This window comes from Mustelus asterias, chromosome 5 (genome assembly GCF_964213995.1).
Source record: "Mustelus asterias chromosome 5, sMusAst1.hap1.1, whole genome shotgun sequence".
NCBI classification, from domain to species: domain Eukaryota; kingdom Metazoa; phylum Chordata; class Chondrichthyes; order Carcharhiniformes; family Triakidae; genus Mustelus; species Mustelus asterias.
Genome location: NC_135805.1, coordinates 24,268,670 through 24,293,137, shown reverse-complemented (window position 1 = coordinate 24,293,137; position 24,468 = coordinate 24,268,670). Strand labels below are relative to the sequence as shown.

Sequence of the window (24,468 nt, the reverse complement as noted above, 5' to 3'; positions counted from 1 at the left end):
GTGATGAGAGTGGTCTTTCACTACTATATTCAAACAATATTGAAAAACTCCCCTCCAAGCCTGGTAACAACTCATACCACCGATGCCTCTAATATTCACATCCCATTGCAACATTTCCCCGTGGTCCTGTCCTCCTCTATCCCTATAATCTTCTACAACTTTCAAGGGATCTGTACACCTTCAAGTCTTCACTCTTAATGCTTCCCATGGAAATAAACAGAGAAGTGGGTGCCAAAGCATTGAGGGAAGGATCAGAAAATATGTCAAAGTTTGGTCAGAAAGATACATTTTACAGAAACGTTTAGAGGAAGAAGTTTAGGGAAGTGGCTTCAGAGACTACAGAAAAAAAACAGCTGGAGGCTTTGCAATCAAGATTGAGGCAAAAGAAAGTGACGGAAATGCACAAGCGACAGTCAGAAGATAGAAGTTGTGTTTGTTGAGGGGGGGTCGGAAGGGAAAGGGAGGAGATAAAGGCTGAAAGAATTTGGAAAAATTGAGTGCGCAAGATTATCGAGAAATCTGATAAGGATGAGGTACTGAATGTAGTAAACTGGAGAACATAAAAGCTAGTATACATTAATTTGCACAAGCATCGCAGACGAGTGAGATTGAGTGTGGGACAGGGTACTGGAACCTCAATTCTTGAAAAATTGGAAGTTTGGAGAGTGGAGGATGATAGGTCAGAAAGCGGGACATTGGAATAATAAAGAATGTAATTGTGATAAAACTTCAGTAAAAGCAAAAAAATTCAACTTCTCCATCATTATTACTTGGGCATTGAGATGCGCGAGACTCCATTACTCAGGCAGTGGTTCTTCATGGCCATGAGACTGCTCTGCAGATCGGCATAAGTTGGCTTATCTGATGCTACCTTTTTAGTGATCTGTAAAAGAAATAAATCATTTGTCAGCCAACAAGGTAGACAATAATGACCAGGGGGTATTTAAAACGGCAATTTTCTTGGGCTGGTTCTCAAATACACTGGATTACTCGGTTTATGTGCACGTCAGAAAAATCAGGTGGATAAGAAAAATATTACAACTTTAAACTATTTATATTGTAATCATTACTCAGCAAAGTTGTCATCTTTGAATTAGGTCAATAACTAAAAGCACCAAAAAGTGAGAATTAAACATTCAAGCATTCAATGCCAAAATGACAACACAGAACTTTGCACAAACACTCTCTTGCAGATCTGTCATGAGTGTAAGATAAGGCTGATGTGATGGGTTCATAATCAAGTTTGAGCATGAACCTCCACAAGTTTAGCTCTTTCAGACTGTGGGAGGAAACCGGAGCACCCGGAGGAAACCCATGCAGACACGGTGAGAACGTGCAAAGCTCCAGAGATAATGACCCAATCCGGGAATCGAACCTGGGTCCCTGGCGCTGTAAGGCAACAGTGCTAATCACTGTGCCAGTAAGTCATCAATTTTTAAAATGGAGATCCGAGTGCTACATTTGTATCGAGTTTATCTTCTGATTAACAAAATTAAAAGATGAATAGCAGTTACTTCACTAATCTTTTGGGAGCATATCCAATTCTTGCTAAAATAACGTGTGTAGTGTATTTTGAAAAATTAAAGTCTACAGTTTATTTATTAGTCACCAGTGGGCTTACATTAACACTGCAATGAAGTTACTGTGAAAATCCCCCAGTCGCCACACTCCGGCACCTGTTCGGGTACACTGAGGGAGAATTAGGTGCAGACTCTGCACAGAGAGTGACCCAAACCCGGAATTGAACCCTGGTCCCTGGCACTGTGAGGCAGCAGTGCTAACCACTGTGATAAAGATTTCCAAGTGAAAATATATTTTTCCCAAATTATATTGGCCATGATCTTTAATTTAAATGGTAAATCGTGATCCCATAACTCAATTTACAAAATGGCTGGATCAATTACCAAATAGTAAATACATCTTTGATCTTTCTGCAGCACAGCCACCTCCCCAGTTTTCTTTTCTGTAAAGAAAAAATCACCAATTAAATTGTATTCACATATCTAAAACAAAAGGTGCATAAAACTCAACTAATCATTACATTAGGAAACTGAAAGCCTATTTTTATGTCAACTAGACCAAATGAGAACTAATAATGACGTATAAACTAATAATTTTCAATCCAGCAAACTTTCCATTTATCTTATCAGTTTGACATATTCTAATGGGTCACGTCTTAGCCCAGAGCTTTATTGCGCTCTCAAAACAAATACAATAATGACTATCAAAACAGTGAACAGATGCAATGCAAACTGAGGTAGAATAGGCGCTACATGAAGTATGGAGAGGGTATTTACTGTGAAATCTTCTGATCAGCTCGCACTGCAGCTGACGCTGATCAGACAGAAAACTTACTTACCCAGACATGTTTAAAAGGCTCCGACTTCGATGCAGCAGAAGTTGGACTAGGATTTCTCTGCCCAATGCTTCCTGGGTGACGACCCAGGTCTGAAATCTCCTACTGTACCTCAAGAGTTGAGATCTTTTTTGGAAGGTCCTGGAGAACAGAGAACTGCCCATCGAAAGTTCAAACTTTCCAGGCAATTTCCAGGGGTCTGCTGACATGCATTTTGGGTCATACATCTGGTCTCTGACTAACTGGTGACCTGGGTTAATGTTAGGTTTTTTACTAAAAGATATTTATTTCCATGTATGGTGTTAGTCTCCACCACAAAGTTCTATTTTTCATAGGGAGCAATTAAGGGCTTTCTCAGGACACCACTGATGAAAGGTTTTAATTTATGCCTTAAGTAGAATCAAGTAGTCAAAATTGACGATGGGATGCATACGACATGTTGGTGATTATGTTTTTTACCAAATACTGGAAGGTCTATGCCCAGACATCAAGTTGCACTGCAATAAAAGTTGCTATAAGTGGAGCACCTCAAATTCGACAACATGAAAAATAGGGGTGTCTGAAACAGGATATTTCTTTCACTGTGCACCAGTGAATCTCGACTCTCCCTGATCCAGCTCAGAAAAGTTTGTGGAGTTGCCGAGCACTGTATAACTGAAGCAAAACCCTCCCTCCTTTTGTATTCAATTCCCATCTGTCTAATATTTTGAATTAATAAACCTAAATGAGACAGTAAAGTAGGAATTTGATAGTTAAGAGCTTGTTTTAGCTAAGACCTTATTTCTATCTTGTTTTAGCTAAGACCTTATTTCTATCTTGCTTCGGTACAGAGTACCTGCATTCAGTTTCAATGCCATTAAGTTCACCCAAATAGAAGGCCACAGGCTTAAATTCAAACGTTGCACTTGATTCTTAAGAGCTGTCCAAGTTCCATGGACACTAGTTGTCTTTTGCAGCCAGCCCAAGTCAGTTCAGGGTTATTAAACAGTACTACATAATCTTACATGAATAAAAAACTATAACGCATTTTTAACATAATTTCAGCTTGATTAATTTTTTCCCATTTTTCACCCTTCCTAAAAGCACTGTGGGTGTTCCTACAACACATGGACTGCAGCAGTTCAAGAAGGCAGCTCGCCACCACCTTCTCAAGGGCAAATGGGGATTGGAAATAAATGTTGGTCTAGCCAGTGGTGCCCATATCCCATGAATGAATAAATGAGAAAAAACAGGTCACACCAATGTAGGGAAGTGTGAAATAGTTATTAACTCACTTATCACACATTGGATTTAATATCAGCTGTTATAAGGTCATTTAACCTAAAGTGTTTTGTAATCATACCAGTTGGTTTTCCTGCATCTGCTATTTGCCAAATTTGAAGGCGATCTGATTTTTCTTCCTGAAAACCGGCAAGTTCCAAAAACCTTCGCTAACTTGATATCAGGGTTGCTGGATTTGAAGTAGTCTGCATTGTGTTGGATTTCAATAAGTTGTTACATTGTAAGATTCTTGCAGCAAAATAGGAGTTCAAACATCTTGTAAGTTTACTGTACTTGCATCACCACGGTAGAGATTCTATCCATAGAACAGATCCTTACAGTGGAGAGGGAAGCCGTCTGGCCCATCATAGAATCATAGAATCCCCACAGTGCAGAAGGAGGCCATTCGGCCCATCGAGTCTGCACCGACCACAATCCCACCCAGGCCCTACCCCCACATATTTTACCCGCTAATCCCTCTAACCTACACATCTCAGAACTCTACGGGGCAATTTTTAACCTGGCCAATCAACCTAACCTGCACATCTTTGGACTGTGGGAGGAAACCGGAGCACCCGGGGGAAACCCACGCAGACACGAGGAGAATGTGCAAACTCCACACAGACAGTGACCCGAGCTGGGAATCGAACCCGGGACCCTGGAGCTGTGAAGCAGCAGTGCTAACCACTGTGCTACCGTGCCGCCCCAAAGCGCCCCAAATCAAGTTTGCACTAACTCCCCGAAAGAGCATCTTACCCAGGCTAACCATCCTGCCCTATCCTCATAACCCTGCGCTTTTATCATGGCTACTTCACCTAACCTTCACACCTTTGGACTGTGGGAGGAAACCAGAGCACTCAGAGTTAACCTACACAGACACAGGGAGAAGGTGCAAACTCCACATAGTCACCCAGGAATCGAACCTGGGTGTCTGGCGCTTTGAGGCAGCAGTGCTAACTATTTTGTCACCGTGCCACATATTTTTCTAGCATGCACCCTGTCTAGCCAGGAGACAAAGTGTGAAGTATGGATTTTTCTGAAATAAGCATCAATACCATGCTGTGATCATGGAGAAAAGGGTCAAAAGTCTAACTCACTCTGTCATTCAGAATCCATACACATTATTGTAGCTTCCCACCTGCTCTGATGCCAAACCAACAAGGCTACTGCCTAATTAACCTGAGTCAACCTAACTTCCTGGAGTACTTCAACCATAAAATTGACATTACTAACTGCAATTTCACTTAATTATGCAATTAGCCTTATGGTTTAGGTTAACGAAATTAGGCTCAGCTTATGAATTCTCCATGTTACAATCATATTCTGTGCTATCCTTTATTAGAACCTCAGTAATGTGTTGAGGTCCCAACAGATGCAGTATTTCATTTTAACACAGCACCTGACTGACTTGCTTTCCAGTTACAGCATTTCTCGTTTTTATTTCTGTTTCCGGTATTTAGTATTTCAATTCTTCTCTCCAAGTTCTCTTTTTAACTTCTGAGCAAAGAACATCCCTCCATCTAACCTGGCATTTCTTTTTATCATGATTCCGGAGAACTCAAGCATGTTTTTTGATTTGATTTATCATTCTCATGTGTATTGGCATACAGTGAAAAGTATTGTTTCTTGCGCACGATAGACAAAGCATACCATTCATAGAATACATACGGGAGAAGGAAAGGAGAGAGTGCAGAATATAGTATTAGTCAGTGTACTATAGGGTGGAGGGTGGAGAGGAAGATCAGATAGGTCCATTCAAAAGTCTGATGGCTGCAGGAAAGAAGCTGTTCTTGAGTTGGTTAGTACGTGATCTCAGACTTTTGTATCTTTTCCCAAATGTTTGGGGATGAACTATACTACTAATCATTATGCTTCATTTGTTTGTGTCACAAGTAGGCTTACATTAACACTGGAATGAAGTTACTGTGAAAATCCCTTGATTTAGAATGAAAAGTGGGGTGCAAGAGCAGGCATAGATATAAGACCAAGGTTTAGGATTTTTGCACACGTTTTAAATAGATGACATGACCAAAGTTAAGTGTTTGAAGCAGAAATCATGCAAACATTTAAAGAACAGATTAGATAGGTGACAAAGAAAAGAGAATTAAAGGCCATTGAATGGAACGAGAGAAGTACAGATAGTGAAGTATAAACACGAACATGGATTTGTTAGCAAATAGGCCACGCTATTGCTTCTGAACGATCTTGCTGCTTGATTTGCTTTATAAAGGGGTTATGGATTTGGTGCATCTGAAAAACTGTCTTTCACCAGAGAAATTGATATGCTGTTGGTTTGCCAATTAAAAATAACTTCTGTAATTTTACTCTCTTACTCTGATTCTGCAGCTCCTCAACGCATCCGTATTTCTTCTTGAATAAGACAGCTATTCCTGCCTCCATTTCACAATCTTCACTGATGCAATGTGCCAATGCATCCTTCTCTGGGCACGAGAACAGGTCACCTTTCAAGTAACAGATCTCAAAGCTCTGCAATTCCCAATCAAAAGACATTTTTAGAGGTTAACAGTACATGGAACACTTGCTATTTCCACTGGTCTTTTTAATAGTTGTGTGTTTTTCATTTGAAAGCATCCATATAGTTCACAACTGTTTTTCAAAGGGACAAAGACGGCAAGAAATTAGAAATGGGAAAAGGACATTAAGATCTTGAAGATTGCTCATTCATTTATACCCATATGCTATTTTGATCACATTTATTAAGGTTGGAACCAGACATTTTCATGTGGCCAGTCAGACAAGGTAGAGTTGCAGTTGCCTGTGAGAACATACCACAAGTATTACACTCAATTCAAAGTTTCTTGATTAAAATAAATTTCTTAGCTAAAACAAGCTCTTAACTATCAAATTCCTACTTTACTGTCTCATTTAGGTTTATTAATTCAAAATATTATACAGATGGGAATTGAATACAAAAGGAGGGAGGGTTTTGCTTCAGTTATACAGGGCATTGGGAGACCACATCTGGGGTATGGTGCATTGTATTGGTCTCCTTATTTAAGGAAGGATGCAAGTACACTGGAACAGTTCAGAGATGGTTTACTAAACTAATATCTGGATTGGGCGAGTTGTCTTATGCAGAAAGATTGGACAGGCTAGGTTTGTATCCACTGGAGTTTAGGAAAGAAAGAGGTGACTTGATTGAAACATAAAAAATCCTGAGGGGTGTGAGGACTAGTTGTCACTGCTCAACAATAAGGGGTTGTCCATTTAGAGAGATGGAGATAATTTTTTTCTCTCAGAGGATTGTGTGTCTGAAAATTTCTTCCTCAAAAGTCAGTGGGAGCACAGTCTTTGAACATTTTTAAGGCAGAGCTAGATACATTCTTGATAAACAAGGGGGTGAAAGGTTATCAGGCATGGGTGGGAGGTTACAGTCACGTCAGCCATGATCTTATTGAACGGTGGAGCAGACTTGAAGGGCTGGATGGCCTACTCCTGCTCCTAGCTTTGAAATGTTCATTTAAACTCCAAAAATGACTTTGAATAATCAGGTCATATTTTTTTGAAAACATCAAATTCCGACATGTTCAAAAAAGTTTGCAATGGTGAGCCCAGCAATTACAGACCAGTCAGTTTAATATCAGTGGTGGGGAAGCTTACATAAACAATAATTCTGGATAAAGTAAATAGTTACATGGAAAAATGTGGGTTTAATGGGAAGAGCCAGCATGGATTTCTAAAGAAGAAATTGTGCTTAACTAACATACTGAAGATTTTGAAGAGACAACAGAAACGGTCAGTGAGAGCAATGCTGTTGATGTCATGTACATGGATTTTCAAAAGACATCCAATACACACAAGACTTGAGAGAAAAGCCATAACTCATGGAATAAAAGGGACAGTAGCAACTTGGATACAAAGCTGGCTGAGTAATAGGAAACAGAGTATTTGTCAATGGATATTTTCAGGGCTGGCAGATAGTTTGTAGTAAAATTGCCCAGTGACCTATACTGGGACTCTTGCTTTTCCATATCTAGATCATGGTGTGCAGGGGGCAATTTCAAAGTTTGCAGATGATACAACACTTGGAAGCTGCTAGGACAGTGCAGAACTTCAAAAGGACATAGGTGGAGTGGGCAGATGTAGGAGGTGGTGCATTTTGAATGGAATAACATGGAGATGATATAAAATAAGGGGTACAATTCTTAAGGTGTGCAGGGGCAGAGGGACCAGGGTATATGCTTATTGATCATTGAAGGTGGCAGGACAGATGGATAGAGCAATTATTAAAGCATACAATATCCTGGGTTTTATTAATAAGGGTGCAGTGTTCAAGAGCAAGGAGGTTCTGCTGAACTTACACAAGATACTCGTTAGACCTCAGCTGGAATATTGTGTACAGTCCTGTGCACCACACTACAGGGAGGATGTGGACGCATTAGAGAGAGAGTGCAGAGAGATTTACAGGAATGGTTCCAATTATGAGAAACTTCAGCTATGAGATGGATTGGAGAAGTTGTGACTATTCTACTTGAAGAGAAGACGGCCAAGAGGAGATTTGGTAGAGGTGCAAAATCATGAGGGGGCTGGACAGGGTAGATAGGGAGAAACTGTTCGTGCTCATAAAAGGACTGAGAATGAGGGGGCAAAGATTTAAAGTTATATGCAAAAGAAGCAAATACGACATGAGAAAGAACTTTTGCACACAGTGAGTGGTTGGGGCCTGGAATGCACTACCTGGAAGTGTGGTGGAGGCAGGTTCAATCAAGGCATTCAAGAGTGTATTAGATGATACTGAATAGAAACAATGTGCAGGGACATGGGGAAAATGCAGGGCAGTGGCACTGCGACGAACGTATGAAGAGCCAGTGCAATATGAAGTGGCCAAATTGCCTCCTTGTGCATTTCTCCCAGATCGTTTCTGGACAAGAAGTAATACTTCTTGTGATTCTATGGGCCAAATCTGTTCAACTTTTCTTCCTAAGATAAGCCTCCCATCCCAGGATGGAGGGTGAAACTTCTCATTGTTAGAAGCTGTTCAATCTCTCTTCAACTAAGGAGACCAAAACTGTAAACAGTATTCCAGATGTGATCTCACCAAACCCCTTTTCAGCTGCATTAAAACTGTCCTACTTTTATATCCTATTCCCCTTGCAATAAATATAAACACTCTATTTTCCTTCCTAGTCACCTGCTGTACCTACATCCTAAACTTTGTGATTCATGTACACCCAGATCCTTCTGCACCACTGACTTCTTCAATCGCCCTCCTTTTAAACAGTATACTGTTTTTTCTGATTATCTGAATAAAAGCAAAGGGTACGGGGAAAGGCAGGAGAATGGCACTAAGCCAAAATGTTCATTTGAAGAGCCAGTGCAGACAAGAGGACTTGAATGTCCTCCTTCTGCACTGTAACCAATTCTGTGACACTTCATCCTGTTATTTAGGTTTATTAATTCAAAATATTAGTTCATTTAGCTCCAAAAAGGACTTGAATGATTAGGAGTGGACCATTTCTGGCTTTAACGGAGAAAACAATGGAGAGAAAATGAGAAAGTTGTAAAATACTCAGTGTGGCCCATACTTACATTGCCCTCTGGTGGCTTCTCTGAGGAACTCGTCATTTTTCTCCTTTTCTTCTATTTACTTTGTGCTTCCTTCTTCTAACATAACAGCAAAATAAATTCTGTTAACTGTAACATTCACTTATTTAAGGCTCAGTGTCAACATTCTCATATGATTAAGTCCCGCTCCAAAAATTTCAGCTCAAAATCTGCACTGGCACGGCTGCAGTGAGGGAGATCTGCGCTGTCGAGGGTACTGCCTTTCAGTTGAAATGTTTCACTGGGATCTCAGTAAACTTCTTGGATAGATGTAAGAGTTTCCATGGCACAATTTTGAAGAGCAAGGGGCCCTTCTTCGTCCTACCCACTTTACCCCTCAATCAATATTATGCCTGTCACTTTTTCTACAACACTGATGACACTTCATAAGTACTTCAGTGGCTGCAAAGATATCTCTGATGTCCTGAAAGGCACTATATAAATGCAACTCATTCTTACTGCTCCTGTTCTCATTCTGCATCAAAGTTATTCTGAATTACCTGCTCAAAAGACGTTAAAGATACTTTTTTGACCAGATCTCCAATTTTTGCTTTCTCCGATAAGGAAATTAAATCTAGTTGGACCATCCTCACAAAAACAAATTGGCATTGGAAAGTCTTCATGGAGGTGTGCCAACCATTGACTGCAGCAATCCAAAACACCTTGCAAGCAAATATGTATTTGAACCCCTAGGTTTCTGTTCATCTATATTTCCACTCACTGTATACTCCCATACTTCTCAGCTAATGTGTCTACATCCTCTTAAAAGTCCTTTAAAGGCACCCGATCTGTTCCCACTTTTGCAACTATGTGTCAATACAAGTTGTGATCTGAAATTCAAAACCGCGTGTGTATTTTTTCCTGCAGCCTAAATTAGGCACGGGGAAACTATTTTAAATGGTTTCTAAAAACTGGTTTAAATTTAAAATCTCAAATGACATTATAGGTATGGATAAAGAATGATAACAATAGCAAATTGTCTTGGGTTACCAATGTCTTAATATAACAACTGTCCAGGGGCTGTGTCGACAGCAAGACACAGGTATGAGCATTGGCATATTTAGTTATGAAGATATTTTATTACGATCCCTACATTAAAACAAATATGAATTTCAACAGTTCTACAATAGAGCCACTTCCTAACAAGCTTATTTCCAGCATCACAATTTTAGATGTGTCTTATTTAACACTTATTTTATTGCCTACATACTTAATTAGCCATTAGTTACCTTTCAAAATGGTCTCTGTAGAGTAAGAAGTTTAACAACACCAGGTTAAAGTCCAACAGGTTTATTTGGTAGCAAAAGCCACACAAGCTTTCGAGGCTCTGAGCCCCTTCTTCAGGTGAGTGAAGAAGAAGGGGCTCAGAGCCTCGAAAGCTTGTGTGGCTTTTGCTACCAAATAAACCTGTTGGACTTTAACCTGGTGTTGTTAAACTTCTTACTGTGTTTACCCCAGTCCAACGCCGGCATCTCCACATCACTCTGTAGAGTAGACAGGACTGTTGCACCTACTATTTTCATCACCCAGCTGGCCCAATCTGCCAAGACTATTATGATACAGCTCCATTGCCATTTATCATCCTCCTGTTTCTCTTCCCAACAGTTGCCCGGGTTTCAATGCCTACCCCCACTTGTATTCGAGCAACAAACCCCCCTGTTTGCAGCATGTATCATATTCCAACAGGCAAGGCAACAGTTGTAACTGAGAACATGACTCCACTGCTGTGAAGCCATGCTTTTTTTAATTGATTTTTGAATTTACTGGCTGGAAATCACCCAACTGATTTAAAATGGACTAAAGCCACAATCCAGTGTCTTGGGATTACCGTCAAATATGGCTGCATATTTGCATTACTGTACCTTCTATATTCCAAAGCCACTGAAATGGAGGCACCCTGTCTGCAAAACTGTACCACAACAATTGCCCTGCAAGAATATAAAAGGGGGCCATCTCCTATCCCATTAGCAAAGCCTCCAGACAAACACCTGGGTGAAGACAAATAATTGGACAAATCATTAGACATAATCACTTGAACAACATGAGGGGTATGCTGTTCCCCTTAAAGGGTCAATAATGAGGGGGTGTAATTTTAAGGTGAGAGGCAGGAGATTTAGAAGGGGTTTTTCACCAAGGGAGGGGGGGGGGTCTGAAATGCACTGACTGGGAGGGTAATAGAGGCAGAAACCTCAGAACCTATAAAAAGGAATGTGGATGAGCACTTGAAATGTCGTAATTTCACAGCTATGAGCCAAGTGCTGAAAAGTGGGATTAGTGTAGATTTAGTGCAGTTTTGTCAGTGCAGACTCGATGGGCCGAAGGGCTCTTCTGTACTGTATGACTATGACTCAATGACTTTAATTTTACACAACTCTAAGTTGCTTAATTCCTCCACTTTGTAAACTATTAGTGTGTGGTGTTAACTTTTAGTGGGTGTGAAAGCTGGACTGTTTTTATTATTTTACTTTGAACGGATTAAGCACAGCAAAACCATTGTCTCCTTTTTTGAAACTCAAGAAAACCTGTTCGGTTTGTTTATTTTTTAGTCACAAAGTGCAAACAATTAGACACTCATTGAATTGGCAAACATATCCCTTTTAAAAAACCTGCTGAGTCAAAAAGAGGGATGGGTAAAAAAGGAGAGTCATCCTATCCCTTCTCACCAGATTATAACCCCACAAATACTACTTACCATGGCAATGCTCGTCATTGAAACTGATGCCCTGTTCAATCTTCTAAAGCTACCGTTTTATGAACACATGTCCTGGTTTATCAATATACAGCCTAATGTGTTATACCCTAAATCACAGATTCTCTTATCAGTTACTCTCCTCCCTTTCAGCAAATGGAGTACAAGCCTGCTAAATGGTCCATTTGAACATAAAACTATCTATTTCCGCCTTTGCCATCTCCAATCCGATTTAGTCCACTTTCCTTCCTTACTGTTCTGAGCTATACCTTGGGCAGTCATTCCAAATCCTAACCATTCCGTGCAAGAAAAAGAAAGCTTTTTGTCATGTCACCATTGCTTCTTTTGACAAATATCTTAAATCTATCCCCTCAGGTTCTTGATCTTTTCAATTGGAAGTTTCTCACTTTCTACTCTGATCAGACACCTCATGATTTGGAGCATTTCTATAAATCTCCACTCGGCTTTCTCTTCTCCAATCCATTGAAGTTTATTGAAGTTCCTCCTCTCTGGAATCATTCTCGTGAATCTTTTCTGCATCCTTTCTAATGCCTTCAGATCCATGCATCAATGTCACAATACGTCAGATGAGACTGAACCAGTGCTCTATACAAGTTTAATGCGCTTTTGTTCTCTATGCTCCTATGTATCCTTCAATCTTCAATTATTTATGCACATATAACACCCAGCCCTGTGCTCTTGAACTCCCTTTAGAATTGTACTCAAAGAAAGCGGAGACACAATAGAAACTAAATTATTTCACACTTCTCCGCATTAAATTTTATGTCACTTTTGCACCCATTCCGTCAACCTATGTCCTTTTGAACTTATTCACCATCCTCCTCACAGTTCATACCTGCAAGTTTTGTATCATCCGCAAAATTTGAAATCATGCCCTGTACACCAATTATCAACAGCAGGGGTCCTAAATTACTATTTTTAAAATTTCTTAGCTGCTTAGACTAACTTCAGAGAAAGGGAAACACAGCAGCAATACTCAGCTTTCAACTCTCAGTGATCTCATGATGACTTTTGTTCCCACTTTTTCAAACACCCGTGCGCCCTAGTCCTGAGATCCAGATTCATTAGAACACAAAGCCCTTTAGCCCATTAATTTCATGCCAACTCTCGGTAAAGTCAGATAGCCCCATTCCTGTGCTCTTCCTTGTAGCCCTGCAAGTATATTTGCCTCAAATGCCCAACCAATTTCCTTTTGAAATAAATGCCTGCTTCCACCACCACACAGGTAGTGCGTTTCAGGTCATACCAATCACAGAGCAAAACATTTTCCCTCACATCTACCCTTACATCTCTTGCCCAAAACCTTAAGTCTGTGCCCACTAGTCTTTGTATGATCAGATTGTGGGAACAACTTTTTTTGTCCACTTTGCTTAAACCTTGCATCAATCTCTTTTACTCCAAGTATGTTCGGTGTTAAAATTGCTGAGCTCAAGGAACATTTTCTGTTCATTCTCCAGATACCTGTCTATAGTAACTGAATTACTGGGAAGCCCAACAAGATTTTTGTGAAAAGTCTCCAAAAATCAGCAGCTGTGCAGCTAGCATAGCTTTTACAGTCTGAATATTTTATCATAAAAATATGGTTGATTCTGAAGCATTCGCTCCCATCACAGGAGAGAAAATTACAGAAAGCCTTGAATCAATTGTTGCAGTTGTCAAGGAGCTGCTTAGAGAGCCTGAGTGACGCTGAGCAATGTCACACTAAGAGCAGGGAGCACTGCAAAACATCTGAAGCTTGGTGGACAGCTGCGGCAATCACAGAGAGCTTTAAACCACCCCTTAAATGGAGCAGCATTAATGGAAAAGTCAGCTGTCATTCGCAGCACCACATGAGACTGGCTGGCTTTTTTTAAATATAAATACCATTTGCTCAGAAAAAAAAAGGCAGACAGCAAGAAAGAAAACACTAATATCAATGTATAAAAAGAAACACAATGAGCTCTTGCCCAAGAGTGTGGGAACAATTCCACATTCCAGTGCTTGAAGCAAAAGCCATAACTACATCCTTGGAAACCAGTGTGGCATAGGAAATATAAGTGATTAGAATGATGGCACTGTATAGGAATTAACAGAAGCCAAGACATTCTTTATGTTTAGTTTTTGCACAATATTTGTGGCTGTGAAGCACTTTGGGATGTCCTGGAGTTGTGAAAGGCATTATATAAATGCAAGTTTCTTCATTCTCTTTGAGCATAATCACAAAACCTTTAATTTCTCAAAAATCTAATTGCAGAGGGAATGGTTTAGCCTCTAGCTCAGTAATACATATTCTTCCTTGGTCTTCTTGTGCCACACTGCCACTCAACTTCAAGCAATGCTCTGAAGCCAGCCAAGAGAAGCATATGAGCAGTTAAAAAATGACACATCTTTTCCTTCCTCTCCATGAGCTTTTGGATTCGGTTACTCTTTTGTACTCAAGATGTTTTGGTTGCTGTGGCCTACTTTTGCACATTCTTATGTTCTTGGTATTTTCATATATCTGGATGCCTAATGGCATTTTATCATAGAATCCCTACAGTGCAGAAGGAGGCCATTTGGTCCATCGAGCCTGCACTGACAATTTACCCTTCTAATCCCCCTAACACGAAGGGGCAATTTACCATGGCCAATCAACCTAACCAGCACATCTTTGGACTGTGGGAGGAAACCGGAGCACCCAGAGGAAACCCATGCAGACACGTGAGAATGCAAAAATTCCACACAGTCACCCGAGGCCAAAATTGAACCCAGTTGTGAGGCAGCAGTTTAGCATGGCCAGGTGGATGAATAGAGAACTCTTTTTTTTGGATATTTCAGCTGCTATTTCTATCTTGTACCTTCGAGAGACAGTAGTATAACACCAAATTAGATCCAATTTTAGTCCTCAACAGTAACAAAACAAATGAAAACAGCACTCAGTAGAGCACATCCCTCCGCCACACTTTGTTACTACAATTATGCAGCTCTTCCCTGCCTGGTTGTTGTTCTAGAACTACAATGATGAAAAAATAAAATATTTTTATTACGAATTTCCATCTCACTGAGGACGCTTTAGGTTGGATCCATATCCAATAACCTGCTCCAAAAGCTCTGCTCACATTTTGTCAGCTGTGACAAATTCCACCATGGCAACTGAGATAATCCACAACATTCTAAGTAACCAACATCTAAATCAAACAACCCACAACATTCTTAAAATAAAAAGTCAATTTGCCCTATATCCCAACATTAAGGGGTCTTTTAAAATAAATTCTGCGTCTTCATGAAAAACTAACCAATTCTTCCATGGGCCATACATTAGTTTTAAAAATATACGGATTACAAATAGGGAAGTAGACATTACCTCCACCCACCATCAGCAGTAGGTAAATGATCACTTAACTCTCAATATTCCATTTCTTTAACTTGGCACAAGACTTCTTCATTAGCTGTGGGCAAATCCAATATTACCTTACCCCTTAAGTTTTCTCACTTCACCTGTTGCATAAGAAAAAGTTGCTGAAGTACTCAACTTATCAGTTATAGAGATCCTCCCCACTGTATGTTCCATTTGTTGCCTAAAATTCCCATGATTACAACTGGCATTTTGATACTTATGTTCGTTATTACCGCCTACCACAATATCAACCTTTTTGTTTTGTGCTGTTTGTAACATTTCTACCTTTATCTTTTTCCCCAAATCTTTCCATTTTTTTCCCCTTTGTGCCATATAAACTTTCCCTATTAAATTGCATCATCTCATCCTCTAATCTTACACATTTCCTGTACCACGTGAGTAACTACCTTGTGCCACAGTTTTCACCATGGTTACGATGGCCTGCAGTTCTATCCTTGCCCAAATCCAGTGCTGAAAATCCATTGGACAACTCAGGCTGTTTTATTTCCTCATTGTGTGCCATTCCTGTTGGTTTTGTTTTCTTAGAGTAGGCACCGTCAGTTAATAAAAGGGAAACATTTCAAGAGAAATTCTCTCGGATGCTCTTAGATACATCATATATCTATAGCATCGAGTTGGTCTTTCTCTACACTCTATGACTGCAACACTACATTCTGCACTCTCTCCTTTCCTTCTCTATGTACGGTATGCCGTCTGTATTTCGCTCAAGAAACAATACTTTTCACTGTGTACCAATACAAGTGGCAATAATGAGTCAAATAAAAAAAAAATTAGTTTCCATGTTTCAAGAAACGTATGTGAAATTAGGCGTCAAACATCATCAACAATACAGAGTGGAGATCGCAAGCAGATTGAGCTGACAAGAATCACACAATGTGGAGATGCCGGCATTGGACTGGGGTAAACACAGTAAGAAGTCTCACAACACCAGGTTAAAGTCCAACAGGTTTATTTGGTAGCAAAAGCCACTAGCTTTTGGAGCGCTGCTCCTTCGTCAGGTAAGTGGCACTTACCTGACGAAGGAGCAGCGCTCCAAAAGCTAGTGGCTTTTGCTACCAAAAGAATCACACAACACAGAAAAGGCCCTTCAGCCCATCGAGTCTGCGCCAACATGCGAGAAACACCTGACCTATCTAATCCCATTTACCAGCACTTGGCCCAGAGCCTTGAATGTTATGATGTGCCAAGTGCTCATCCAGGTACTTTTTAAAGGATGTGAGGCATCCTGCCTCTGCCACCCTCCCAGGCAGTGCATTCCAGACCACCCCGCCCTCTGGGTAAAAAGGTTTTTCCTCACATCCCCCCTGAACCTCCTGTCCCTCACCTTGAACCTATGTCTCCCCTGTGACTGATCCTTCAACTAAGGGGAACAGCTGCTCCCCATCATGCCCCTCATAATCCTGTACCTTTCAATCAGGTTGCCCCTCAGCCTTTCCTGCTCCAACTAAAACAACCCAAGCCTATCCAACCTCTCTTCATAACTTAAACGTACTATCCCAGGCAACGTCCTGGCGAATCTCCTCTACACCCACGACAGTGCAATCATATCCTTCCTATAGTATGGTGACCAGAACTGTACACAGTACTCCAGCTATGGTCTCACCAAAGTTCTAAACAACTCCAGCATGACCTCCCTGCTTTTGTGATCTATGCGTCGAGTGATAAAGGTAAGTGTCCTATATGCCTTTTTCACTACCCCACTAACATGCCCTTCCACCTTCAGAGATCTATAGACAAACACGACAAGGTCCCTTTGTTCCTCAGAACTTCCTGGTGTCATGCCATTCATTGAATATTTCCTTGTCAAATTACTCCTTCCAAACTTATCTCACATTTTTCAGGGTTAAATTCCATCTCCCACTTATCAGTCCATTTGACCAGCCTGTCTATATCTTCCTGTAGCCCAAGACACTCAACCTAACTACTCAGCCAATCTTTGTGTCATCCACAAACTTACTAATCCTACCCACCACATAGTCATCTACGTCATTTACATAAATAACGAAAAATAGGGGCCCACAGCTGTGGTATGCCACCGGACACTGGCTTCCAATCAAGCAGCCTTCTGTCATCGCCCTCTGTCTCCTACAACTAAGCCAATTTTGAATTCACCTTATCAAATTACCCTGTATTCCATATGCATTTGCCTTCTTTATATATGGACCATGTGGGACCTTGTCAAAGGCTTTGCGGAAATCCATATGAACTACATCAACTGCACTACCCTCATCTATACACCTGGTCACCTCCTCAAAAAATTCAATTAAATTTATTAGGCATGATCTCCCCCTGACAAAGCTATGCTAACTATCCCTGGTCAAATCTTGCCTCTCCAGGTGGTGATAAATGCTCTCCTTCAGATGTTTCTCCAATAGTTTCCCTACCACTGACTTAAGACTCACTGGATATAGTTCCCTGGCTTATCTCTACAACCCTTCGTAAATAGTGGAACCAGACTGTTCTCCAGTCCTCTGGCACCTCCCCTGTGACAAGAGAGGAATTGAAAATTTGGGTCAGAGTGCCTGCAATCTTCTCCCTTGCCTCTCACAGCTGCCTGTTTGGTGAGTGGGGAGTTTGGTGACGGGGTGGAATTGCACCCTCTTTTCTACTTTTTTCTTACTTCAGTGCAGCACAAAGAGTTGATTGATGAGTAACTGGTAAGCCAATGAGGAATTAAGAAATGTATAACTTTTAGCGCCACCTTCAAATTATAGTACACATGGAAATTATTATTGGAGATACCCAACTCAACATAATTTACATTATCTCGGGTTCCTACCAATCAACTTAACTCCCCTGGCTCCCAGTCTCAGCAACATACCTCGTCACATACAGAGGGAGATTGCAACAAGAAAGCTCTTGGAGAAGGTTTACATCAACCCAAGCCTGCCGCTACACAAGGACCGTACCAATCCGCCTACTGCTTGCCTCCGATCATGCCAGAATGTATGGCTAAGACCACCATAAGAAGTTTAACAACACCAGGTTAAAGTCCAACAGGTTTATTTGGTAGCAAAAGCCACAAGCTTTCGGAGCCTTAAGGGGCTTAGGGCTCCGAAAGCTTGTGGCTTTTGCTACCAAATAAACCTGTTGGACTTTAACCTGGTGTTGTTAAACTTCTTACTGTGTTTACCCCAGTCCAACGTTGGCATCTCCACATTAAGACCACCATGCCAAGGAATAACAACAGAGACTCCAAGGCAGCAGTAATGGAATGAACACGTCATCATTAAAAACCACTTCCTCATCACAGATCACAGCCTGTCCATCCGGCTTCAATCTGCCATGTCAACATTGGGCACTCTTCAACTGTTTCCACACTGGTTATGGCCTTTGTGCAGCAAATTGACACAAATGGGGCTTTGCATGGAACCCTGACTGCAACTGTGATGCACCCCAATCAATGACTCACATCACTGACAAAAGTGAGCAGAGGGCTCAGAGCTCTATTTGGCTATTGCCGAAGCTATTGCCTGGCTTTGTGATTGCAGCACACACAAAAAACTAAGCTAATTAAGGAAGTGATTAAATTAAATAGATAACAAAAGTAACAATGGCAGTACAGCTGTGAAATATGGGAGTTCCTGGACACAAAACAGCTACAGAATGTGTCAGTAGCTAGAGGAATTCTGGATCAGTAGATATAGTAGCTAAACTGCAGATACTACACAACATCAGAGAGGGGGAAGAATAGCTTGCCACTTTGTACTTTCTAAGATAGTCACACCTCTTAGAAAAGTGTCGTCCATTTTGGTCAGCAGTGAGGGACAGGAGGGTGTAATCATGAGTGAGGCAGGTAAAGGGACCGAGCAGACAGTAGTCAAGGAGCTTCAGACTCTCCAATTGGCAAACAGATTTGAGGTCTGCAAGGTAGATGAGCAAACTGGTCATGGCACCATGGTACAGAAAGCTGTACAAGCAGGGGGTTTGGGGAGAGTAAGAAGTGCAGTGGTAGTAGGAAACAGTATAGTCAAGGGCGTATACACTGTTCTCTGAAGCCGAAAATCTAGAAGACTGTGGTGTCTGTCCAATGCCATGGTATGGGATGTCTGTTCAGGGCTGGAGAGGAACTTGCAGTGGGAGGGTAGGATCCAGTTGTTGTGGTCCATGTAGGAACCAATGACATAGGTAGATATAAGAAAGAGGTTTGGCATAGTCAGTTGCATAGTCAGTATAAGGAGCTAGGCACTAAATTAAAAAGTAAAACCTCAAAAGGTTCTGGATTATTACCTGTGCTACGTGCAAATTAGCATATGGTAAATGAAATTAGAGAGACAATTGCATGGCTCGAAGACTGGTGTGGGAGTAATGGGTTCCAGTTCGTGGGGCACTGGCACCAATACTGGGGAAAGTGGAGGATGTACAGTTGGGACAGTCTATAGCTGAACAGTGCTGGGACCAAATTTCTAGTGAACCGGGTAGCTGGGGAAGTAGGGAGTTTTAAATTAAATAGTGATTTGATTTACTGTCATATGTAACATGATACAGTGAAAAGTATTGTTTTGTGCGCTATCCATATAAATCATACCATATATATAGCTCAGGAGGGCGTTTAAAGTTTCTAAAGTTTATTTATTTGTCACAAGTAGGTTTACATTAACACTGCAATGAAGTTACTGTGAAAATGCCCTAGTTGCCACACTCCGGTGCCTGTTCGGATACACTGAGGGAGAATTTAGCATGGCCAACGCACCAAAGCAGTACGTCTTTGGGAGGAAACCGGACCCAGAGGAAACCCATGCAGACACGGAAAGGACGTGCAGACTCCACACTGACAGTGACCCAAGCCGGGAATTGAATCCGGGTCCCTGGCACTGAGGCAGTAGTGCTAACCACTGTGCCACCATGCTGCTCTTGAGAGGGGTATGAGATCAAATTTGGGAAGACGCGGTAAACCAAAGAGTAGAGAAAGACATGAAAGCTATTAATATGGGAAATGACAAACAGACTGACAGGAAGGGACAGAGATTACACTAAATCAGCAGATAAGGCTAGAAGTTACAAAATAATAAATGAACTAAGCTAAATGCTCTGTATCAGAATGCATATAGCATTCAAAACAAAACAGATGAACTGATAGTGCCAACAGAAATAACTAAGTACAACTGGATAGCCATTACAGAGACAAAGATTTGGACCTGAATATTGAAGTGTACATGACCTTTAAGAAGGACAGGAAACTAGGAAAAGGTGGGATGGGGTGACTCTATTAATTAATGATGGTATTAACATAGAGAGGTATGATCTAAGATCAGGAAATCAGGATGTAGAAGTGATTTGAGTAGCGATGAGAAATGATAAAGGCAAGAAGTCACTTTGTGGGAATGGTGTACAGGCCTAATTGTAACTACACGGTAGGACAGAGTATCAAGGAGAGATAACAGGAGCTCGTCAGAAAGGTGCAGTGATAATATGAGGGATTTTAATCCGCATATAAACTGGAAAAATCAGATAGGCAAAAGGTAGCCTAAATGAGGAATTCATACAGTGTTTTAAGGATAGTTTCTCAGAACCGCACATTCTGGTGCCAACCAGAGGACAGCCTAGTGTTGTGCAACAAGACAGGATAAATTAATGACCTCAAACTAAAGGCACCACAGTGCAACAGTGATACATTCAGTTTAAGGGAGACAAAAAGGGTATCGAAGCCTAGTATTTTAAACTGAAATTATGAGGACATCAAAGCAGAATTAGCTAAAGTGAATTGGCAAATTAGGTTAAAAGGTAGGGCAGAGATGCAGTGACAGACACTTCAGTTGGTATTTCAGAATACACAGTATAGACACATTCCAATGAAAAAAAATCCAAGGGGAGCACCCATCTTCTGTACTTAACTAAAAAGGCTAAGGATTGTATCGAACTTAAAGAAAAACCATACAATGGCAAAGATGGGTGGCAGGTCAAAAGATTGGATAGAGCATTAAAAAAAAACAGCAAAAAATGACTAAAATGATGGGGGCGGGGGGGAATTAAGATTACGAGAGAAAGACCAATAATAAGAGTATATGTAGATACTTAAAGAAGAAAAGAATCAACAACATGAATGTTGGTCCGAGAGGAACAAGTCTGGGAATTAATAATGGAAAATAAGGAGATGGCAGTTGAATTGAACAGGTATGTTGCATTGTCTTCACTGTAGAGAATACAAGAAACATCCCACAAATATCTGTAAATCAGGAAGTGGAAGGAAGGAGGAACTCTTACAATCACCAGAGAAGTGGCATTGAGCAAATTGTTGGGGCTGTGGCTGACAAGGCCCCAGGATAGACTTCATCCCAGGGTCTTAAAAGAGGTGACTAGTGAAATAATTGATGCACTGGTTTTAACTTTCCAAAATTCCCTCGATTTACAGGTTTCATTCCTTTACTCAAAAAGATAGAAATCAGGAAAATATAAGCCAATCAGCTTAACATCTGTCATTGGGAAACTGTTAGAAACTATTATTAAAGATGTTATGGCAGGACACTTTAATAAATTAATGGCAATCAGGCAGAATAAACATTGTTTTGTGAGGGAAATCACATTTAAGCAATTTATTGGAGTTCTTTCAGGAAATAACATGTTGTGCATAACGGGGAACCAGTGGATGTGCTGTACTTAAGATTTCCAGAAGGCATTTGATAAGGTGCCACATCAAAGGTTATTGCTTAAAGTGATGTAGGGGGTAACACATTGGCCTGGACAGAAGATTGTCTAGCTAACAGGGAACAGGAAAAGGCATTTTTAAAAAATTCATTCATGGGGCATGGGCGTCACTGGCTGGTCAGCATTTATTGCCCATCCCTAGTTGCCCTTGAGAAGGTGATGGTGAGCTGCCTTCTTGAAATGCTGCAGTCCACACGCTGTGGGTTGACCCACAATGCTGTTAGGGAGGGAATTCCAGGATTTTGACCTAGCGACTGCAAAGGAATGGCGATATGCTTCTAAGTAAGAGTTTTAACAACACCAGGTTAAAGTCCAACAGGTTTATTTGGTAGCAAATACCATTAGCTTTCAGAACGCTGCTCCTTCGTCAGATGGAGTGGAAATCTGCTCTCAATCAGGGCACAGAGACACAAAATCAAGTTACAGAATACGGATTAGAATGTGAATCCCTACAACCAACCAGATCTTAAAGATACAGACAATGTGAGTGGAGGGAGCATTAAGCACAGGTTAAAGAGATGTGTATCGTCTCCAGACAGGACAGCCAGCAAGTCCAGGAGGCAAGCTGTGGGGGTTACTGATAATGTGACATAAATCCAACATCCTGGTTTAGGCCGTCCTCATGTGTGCGGAACCATGCAGACGCTACAACAACGGATGAATGAACACCGCTCGACAATCACCAGGCAAGACTGTTCTCTTCCTGTGGGGGAGCACTTCAGCGGTCACGGGCATTCAGCCTCTGATCTTCGGGTAAGCGTTCTCCAAGGCGGCCTACACGACATATGACAGCGCAGAGTCGCTGAGCAGAAACTGATAGCCAAATTGCGCACACGAGGACGGCCTAAACCGGGATGTTGGATTTATGTCACATTATCAGTAACCCCCACAGCTTGCCTCCTGGACTTGCTGGCTGTCCTGTCTGGAGACAATACACATCTCTTTAACCTGTGCTTAATGCTCCCTCCACTCACATTGTCTGTATCTTGTAGGGATTCGCATTCTAATCAGTATTCTGTAACTTGATTTTGTGTCTCTGTGCCCTGTTTGAGAGCAGATTCCCACTCCATCTGACGAAGGAGCAGCGTTCCGAAAGCTAATGGTATTGGCTACCAAATAAACCTGTTGGACTTTAACCTGGTGTTGTTAAAACTCTTACTGCGTTCACCCCAGTCCAACGCCGGCATCTCCACACCACGATATATATTTTTAAAAAATATACTTTTCCAATTCAATCAAATCAAATCCAATTCAGAGTCTCAACAAGTTGAGACATTTCAGATCCAGGCTGACAAGACAGGGCGAGCGACCAAATCACCCTGTCCTGGGCCTGATCTACATGAGCCAAGTTGATTGGAGCAGCAAAGCAACACCTCCTCCAAGACTTGAGCTCATTTGCATCTTAGCCAAAAGGCCGGGATGCAGCTTTTAAAAATTGCTTCATATGAAACATATGAAGCTTCAATGTAACCCAATGACCTCAACCAAGTGCAGCATCCAATCCATACTACACTTGATCTTCGCCAAAAGGCCGAGAAGCGATATGCTTCCACACCACGATATGCTTCTAAGTCAGGGCGGCGAGTGGCTTGGAGAGGAACTTGTAGGTCATGTGTTCTCATGTATCTGCTGCCCTTATCCTTCTAGGTGGAAGTGGTCATGGGTTTGGAAGGTGCTAAGGATCTTTGGTGAATTGCTGCAGTGCATCTTGCAGATAGTACACACTGCTGCTACAGAGCGTCAACAGTAGAGAGAGTGGATGTTTGTGGATGTGGTGCCAGTCATGTGGGCTGCTTTGTCCTGGATGGTGTCAAGTTTCTTGAGCGTTATTGGAGCTGCACTCATCCAGGTAAGTGGGGAGTATTCCATCACACTCCTGACTTGTGCCTTGTTTATGGTGGACAGGCTTGGGGAGTCAGAAGGTGTTACTTGCCGCAGTATTCCTAGCCTCTGACCTGCTCTTGTAGCCACTGTGTTTTTGTGGCGAGTACAATCGAATTTCTGTTCACTGATAACCCCAAGGTCGTTGAAATGGGATATTTTCTGGTTGGTAACGTGTGATGTGCCACAAGGATCAGGACTGGGGCCTTGACTTTTAAAAATTTATATAACGACTCTGCAGATGGGTGGTGATCGGGAAGGAAATGGGAACTCCGCGGGGTGCTGGCAATTGGGGAGGGAAGGGGAACCCTGCGGGGGGGGTCGCGATCAGGGACTGAAGGGAACTCTATAGGGGTGGCAATCGGGGACCGAAGGGGAACTCGGCAGGGGTGGCGATCGGAGGGAAGGGCAACTCTGCGGGTGGTGAGGATGAGGGAGGGAAGGGGAACTCTGCAGAGGTGGCGATCAGGGAGGGAAGGGGAACTCTGCAGGGATGGCGATCGTGAGGGGTAATTGGCAGTGTGTGGTCCCAATGTTGGTGGGGTGGGAGATGGCAGGAGATCTCCCATCTCACTGGGAGATCACCAAAAGCTCAGCAGCTGGCTTCATCGGCGAGCTTAGGCTCCTTCCCCCCCAGTGAGAATCACATCCGGGCTTGCACTAAGTGCCATAAGA

General features: G+C 41.7%; 1 protein-coding gene across 1 annotated transcript in view; it reads right to left on the bottom strand.

Annotated features, from left to right (window-relative positions):
- The window catches only part of LOC144493414 (ADP-ribose glycohydrolase OARD1-like), a 33,306-nt gene that overhangs the window by 1,441 nt on the left and 7,397 nt on the right, over window positions 1–24,468 (bottom strand). Inside the window, exons 2-5 of the mRNA XM_078212291.1 lie at window positions 9,167–9,241; window positions 5,950–6,103; window positions 1,905–1,963; window positions 771–883 (exon numbers count right to left, since the gene is read on the bottom strand). Of these exons, the coding sequence (XP_078068417.1) occupies window positions 771–883; window positions 1,905–1,963; window positions 5,950–6,103; window positions 9,167–9,202 (362 nt within the window). The 5' untranslated portion in view covers window positions 9,203–9,241. The remainder of the gene's footprint in view (window positions 1–770; window positions 884–1,904; window positions 1,964–5,949; window positions 6,104–9,166; window positions 9,242–24,468) is intronic.